Below are 6,425 nucleotides of genomic sequence, written 5' to 3' on the forward strand. Positions count from 1 at the left end.
GTGCCTTCTTCTTCAAATCCTCAAAGGTTTGATCCTCAAAGAAGATCACATCTCTGCTCCTGAACACCTTCTGCTTTTCTGGATCCCAAAGCCTGTAACCAAACTGATCATGTGAGTAACCAAGAAAAATACATTCTTTAGACTTACCATCCAGCTTGGACCTCTCATTATCTGGAATATGTGCAAATGCACGACAACCAAACACTTTCAAATGCTTGTAGGAAACATCTTTCCCTGACCATACATGCTCTGCAACATCACCATCTAGGGCTGTACATGGTGATAAGTTGATCACATCAACTGCAGTCCTCAAAGCCTCATCCCAAAACCTTTTGGGTAGCTTGGCCTGTGAAAGCATACATCTGATCTTTTCCATGATGGTGCGGTTCATCCTCTCTGCAATTGCATTATGCTGAGGTGTACTAGGAACTGTCATCTCATGTTGGATTCCATGTGACCTGCAATAGTCATTAAACAATCCTGTATACTCACCACTATTATCTGATCTTATGCATTTCAATTTCCTTTCTGTCTCCCTTTCAACCATGGCATGAAACTCTTTAAAGACATTAATAACCTGATCTTTGGTCTTCAAAGCATAGGCCCAAACTTTCCTAGAAAAATCATCTATAAAAGTGACAAAATAAAGTGCACCACTTATACCAAGAACATCAACAGATCCACCAGGAGTTTTTGTCCTCAAAGGACCACATACATCTGTATAAACACGGTCTAAGGCATGCATTTTTCTAGACAAAGCAGCACTAGCAAATGAAACTCTATGTTGTTTACCAGCTAAACAATCAATACAAGGGTTCAGATGTATACCTCTGAGATCTGGTAATACCTCTCTCTTGGAAAGAGTTTGCAGCCCCTTCTCGCTCATGTGTCCCAATCGCCTATGCCACAACTCCATACTGAAGTCTTTCTCTGTAGCATTTAACTGCTCACCATAAGCTTTAGCCTGCAACCTGTACAAAGTATGACATTTCTTTCCATTAGCTATAAAAAGAGAACCCTTACTGAGTTTCCATTGCCCTCTGTGAAATCTGCTTTCATAGTCTTCATCATCTAGTCTTCCAACTGAAATTAAATTCAGCCTCAAGTCAACCACATGTCTCACATCCTTAAGTACCAACTTGCAGCCAAGGTTGGTCTTTAAATGGATATCACCCATGCCAATGATGTCTGCTGTGCCATAGTTGCCCATCTTGACAACACCAAAGTTTCCAGACCTGTATGTAGCAAAAAACTCCCTCCGAGGTGTAGCATGATAAGAAGCACCTGTGTCAATCACCCACTCAAGATCCTGACACACACAAGAAAAAATATCATCAGAAGGAGACAAAATCAAATAATCACCACCCTGCACTGTAGCTGTAGTATTATCCTTTGATTCTGTAGACTCCACTTCTTTTCCCTTTTTCTTGTTCTTCTTAGGTTGCTTACATTGGTTCTTGTAATGTCCTTTCTCACCACAGTTATAGCAAACAATATCTTTTCTTGATCTTGACTTGCTCCTACCCATACGTGAACTGCTTCTGAACTTTGACCTTCCTCTGTTCTCTGAGATAAGTGACTGTGAATCATTCTGAGATGTTGCTGAACTCTTTCTTCTCAACTCCTCATTCAACAAACTGCTTGTTACTTGACTCATAGTGACAATACCATCTGGCGCAAAATTACTGAGGGAAACCACCAGTGTCTCCCAACTTTCTGGTAATGAATTGAGAAGTAACAATGCCTGCAACTCATAATCAAGAGACATTTTCATAGAGGATAACTGGTTAATAATACTCTGCATTTCATTCAAATGCTCAGCAATAGAAGCACCCTCTCTATATTTTAGGTTCACAAGTTTTCTGATCAAAAAAGCTTTGTTGCCAGCTGTTTTTCTCTCATAGAGACTTTCCAATTTTTTCCAAAGAGAATATGCAGAAATTTCAGTAGAAACATGGTGAAAGACACTATCATCAAGCCACTGTCTAATAAACCCAATTGTTTTTTGATCTAACCTCTTCCACTCATCATCTGTCATAGTTGTAGGTTTTGCACTATCCCCTTGCAAAGGTCCATACAAATCTTTGCAATACAAGAGATCTTCCATTCTTGGTTTCCATATCATCCAATTATTTCCATTCAAACTAATCATGCGAGAAATATTACTGACCTCCATGTTCAAATACAAAAATTAAATCACCAAAACCCCGCTCTGATACCAGTTGATGGGGATAAAAAGAGGAATAACCTTTGTATAGGAACAAATACTAGAAGACCAAAATACGCAGCGGAATAAAATGGAAACACAATCAAACAGAACACCAAGATATACGTGGAAAACCCCTTCAATGTGAAGGGTAAAAATCACGGGGCAAACTAGAGATAATCCACTATGAGAATAATGAATATACAAATCTCAATCTCTTGCCCAAAACCCAAGCAACAACCACAAGAGAATAACTGGGATACAAGGATCACGTTACTGCCCACAATATCTAAAACCTCCCAAGTAATCACAGTAAGAGCCTACTGTAGATTTGATCTAACCTGAGATGAGAACACTACTAGATGATTGTGAACAGTCTCTCTGCGTTGTCCTTGTCTTCTTCCCTTTCTTTCTCTTCATTTTCTGCCTTGTTCTCCTTCTTCTCTTTGGAATCTCGTCGCTACAAAGATCTGTCTTGTTGCTGCCTTTTTATAGCCTTAATCTGCCTCTAAAACGCAGCCACCACACCCCCCTAATCTTAATTAGGGTTAGGTTAAGAGAGGATGTGGGCTGATAAAGCCCACATGGGCTGAATATGGGCCATCAGCCCAACAGAGATTTGGTATAGTCTCTCATCATAATGATACCTCTACACCAAAGAGAGAAGGGAAGGGATCGACGGTTGAAAAATAAACAATCATTTACCCAAAGTATCAAAGAAAGGTTACTGTTAGCGGAGGAACCAAACTTGCAAAAGGGCTGACCATTGGTTGATTGGTAAGTTGTTCCTCATCATTAACTTTGGGGAGGAGGTTGGTTTGGATGCTTGCATTGGATTCCCTCACGAATATTCTCTCTATAGTTAGGATGCACGCCCTGAGCATTCAACACCCTTAAGTACCAGCTCCACGGGATATGGGCCCGCCTTAACGGAGGTGGTCCCACAATTATTTGAGAGAATTGGCATTTGCTTTGGAACATCTTAGTTTAGAACATGACACATTCTATTCATCGATCTACAACGCAACCTAATCTACTTGCCAAAGTACGTGCATGCATACCTACATGTGCAACTTTTTATCAGCATCCACTACCCACAACCCACCAAGCAGGCGTGTGGGACACGGTATACAGGGAGTTGTGTTGTAGTGCTTATTTACCAGTATGTATAGTGATCAGATTTATAATAGATGATGTATAAATGAGTTGAACTTTGGATAGAATAATACCATACTAGGTAGAATAATAAGATGAGTAACCTGTTACCACTTCATATTTAGTTAGGTGTTTAGGGTGTAACTTTTACTTCTTTTCTAATGCCCACTATTGGTACATGTTATCCTAGAAATCAAGTATACTGACACAAATATATTCTTTCTGGTCCAACATTTATGACGGCTAGGTTGACGTAACTCATAGTTCACTTATATATATAATCATGGTTAAAACAAGTAGTAATGTTGTTACAGTGAACCCATCAATCAGATCACCACTACCAACCACCTGTTGCAAGTCATCATCATATCATATAGGCAGACCAATAAATCACTCATTTTACTTCACTGCCCAAAAAGAATCAGATAATTGTCCCACATCACATCGTGCTCATCAACATAGCACACATAATGATATATATATATTAGCATTGTGTTTGCATAAAATGGTACACTATAGACACAGTTCATCAAAATTATATATAGGTTATGCGGTTGGTCCAACTTCCCCCTCCTACAACGGTAAGAATTAGCTTAGTGACCGTTGGGAATCTCGTAGGCCTTCATCTTTTTTTTGATCTTTAGGTTCAGGACGACCCTTTTACAGATCCGCTTTGACAAAGGAGATAGGGCGGGGCGTAGAATGGTGTCTGTCCTATGGAAGCAACAGTAGGATGTATGCTGTTGTGGCTGCAATTGAAGAGAAGGATAGGAAGAGGGCTTTCCTCCGTGTGGGGGTTGCGTCGCCCGTGGCCAAGCTTGCAAGCCAAGCGTCGTCTGCCAGCATCATTCCACCTGCCGGTTCTGATGTTGATGTTGATGCTGATGTTGAAGACGAAGTAGAAGACGGAGTCGAAGACGATGTTGGTTTTGGCGTTGAAGTTGAAGAAGAATCACTCGCTGATTTGAGACTGTACTCCGTTAACAAAAAGAACGAAAGGAAGCTTAGTTATCAGTATGCCTGTCCCAATTAACAAACACAAGCTACCGATCCTTTAGATAGGGTTGGAGCTGCGATCGTGACAGTAGCAAACGAGGAAAGGATTGGACAAGGCACAAGAAAAATCTTATCTTTGTCTTTGCTTTCTAAGCTTCCAATCAAAGGTAGAGATTGCGAATCAAATCATCAAGGAAAAATGAATAAAAAGGCGGACAAGATATTTCAAGCAAATTTGTATATCAAAAATTAAATGTTGAGATAAAATGCGAAATTGACAGACTGACATTAGCAAGAAAGAAGCCAGTCTTTTGATCAATGATGCCCGCACTCACTCCAGTACAGAAAGAAACAAATAATTGGTGGGAGATAAAGAAAAATCGCTCAAACCAGATGGTTTGCGCTGTTTCAAGATGAAGTCTTCTACTTAGAATGTAAGCAGCGTTCACATCTTCTCTTTCCAGCACACGAAAAGCCACAAGTTTACTTACGAAGCTCCAAATCCAACATAAGATGTGAAAAAAAGGCCAAATCAAAGCAAGAAGAGTCACAAAGAACAAATGCAGGTAAAACACTTGGTGTTTAGACATGAAGAAAATGGTTACATACCTTGGGGCAGATTCTGGGCAGAAGGTGATGGTGTAATCGGCTCCTCCAGAGCATGTGAAAGTACTGGTCGGGTCGTCGAAGGCGTAGCTGTACGACTTGGGGCACGCCGCCTTGAACACTTCCGAGTACGCCGTCGGCCGGCAGGTGGCCGGGCTAGCATACGCCCCGCTGCAGCAGTACTCGGGCTTCCTGAACGCATCGCACGCGCTGCGGCACGCCTCCCCCACCCTCAGCTCCGCCGGACACCGCTGGCTTATGTCCACCACGCAGCCAGCCGCCGCGCACCCCCGGCTCGCCTCCACCAGCACCGGCAGGTTGTAGCCGTCCACCAGGCTGACATCGTAGAAATCCCGCCCCGCCGACGAGGACGCGACAGTGAACTCGGCGAGCGTGGCGGGCGGGGCGGCCCCCGAGCCTTTGCACTCCACCTGGCCCGAGCCGCAGTCCCCGGTGGCGCAGGTCCAGGCGCCGCCGCCGGTAGAGGAGACGAAGCAGCCCGTCCGGGCCCAGAATCGACCGGACCAGCCGGCGGGGGATTGAAAGGAGCGAGAGGCCGCGGCCGCGAGCTCGAAGCCTGTGGGCTGCATCTGGGAGCTGCCGGCGTTGGAGAGGATCCCCGGCCACACCGTCTCCCCGCACTTGTTCACAAATGTGAATGTCGTGCTGTCCCCTGCACACAGCACGCCAGCATTCATAAGAAACCCCGAGACAAACGGCCCCATTAAAGCAGTACAGTTTTGTTACCTTCATGGAAGAAGAAGACTGAGAGGAGAAGAGCGAGACAAAGAAAGGTTGCAGGGGATGCAAGGAAGGAGTCCATCACAGGGTTGAGATGACGCTTGAAGAGTTCTCCGGCTTTATATTTTTCTTGCTTGGTTATTTGGTGATGATGGCAGAGGAAGGATGAGTCTCGGGAGGGTGCAGAGATCCACCACCCAAAAATTATCAGGAGAGTGAGTGAAAAGACGGGAAGGCTGCTGAAAGCCTGGGTAGCTCAATTTAGATGATGGTTGGGCCTTTTTCATTTTTGGTTTTGGGTTCTATTGTTTTCTGCTTCAATAAAGGAATCAACACCATTGAAATGTATGGGCGAACACCATCGAACGTTTCGATTTTGCATATGGAATCATTTCTGAAATTAAAATTATGATTTAGTTTCGATTTGATTTGACTCATTGATTTTCGATTGATAAAAAAATAAAATGTACTCAAATACAAAGTCAGTAGACTTTAAATCAAATTATTAACAATTATATTATCGAATCTATTTATATTTCATTTATATTTAATTGATTTGAAATCATATTTTGATTTTAATTTTTAGAAATCAAAACCAAATCGAACGATCTCGGTTTTGATTCGAGACAATTGAATCATTGATCCAATTTGATTTTAATTCTGAATCGATTCGATTTTAATTTAAATGTGATGATTTGAATTAAATCGTAGTCATTTCTAT

The 6,425-nt window shown here is 42.4% G+C and overlaps 1 protein-coding gene across 1 annotated transcript; it reads right to left on the minus strand.

The window, feature by feature from the left end:
- Window positions 1–3,820: 3,820 nt before the first annotated feature.
- Window positions 3,821–5,931, minus strand: LOC135673860 (thaumatin-like protein 1). The gene is made up of 3 exons (XM_065183244.1): window positions 5,711–5,931; window positions 4,967–5,636; window positions 3,821–4,331 (listed from the first exon to the last, which is right to left on the minus strand). The coding sequence occupies exons 1-3, from the start codon at window positions 5,784–5,786 to the stop codon at window positions 4,076–4,078; spliced, it is 1,002 nt and encodes a 333-aa protein (XP_065039316.1). The 5' UTR covers window positions 5,787–5,931; the 3' UTR covers window positions 3,821–4,075.
- Between the last annotated feature and the right edge of the window lie 494 nt (window positions 5,932–6,425).

The sequence above is a fragment of the Musa acuminata genome, chromosome BXJ1-5 (assembly GCF_036884655.1).
Source record: "Musa acuminata AAA Group cultivar baxijiao chromosome BXJ1-5, Cavendish_Baxijiao_AAA, whole genome shotgun sequence".
NCBI lineage: Eukaryota > Viridiplantae > Streptophyta > Magnoliopsida > Zingiberales > Musaceae > Musa > Musa acuminata.

Coding starts and splice junctions, on each gene's coding strand:
- LOC135673860 (XM_065183244.1), bottom strand. CDS start 5,786: ATGGACTCCTTCCTTGCATCCCCTGCAACCTTTCTTTGTCTCGCTCTT. Junction 5,637..5,710: donor AGTCTTCTTCTTCCATGAAG/GTAACAAAACTG, acceptor TGCTGTGTGCAG/GGGACAGCACGACATTCACA. Junction 4,332..4,966: donor TGCCCAGAATCTGCCCCAAG/GTATGTAACCAT, acceptor AACGGAGTACAG/TCTCAAATCAGCGAGTGATT.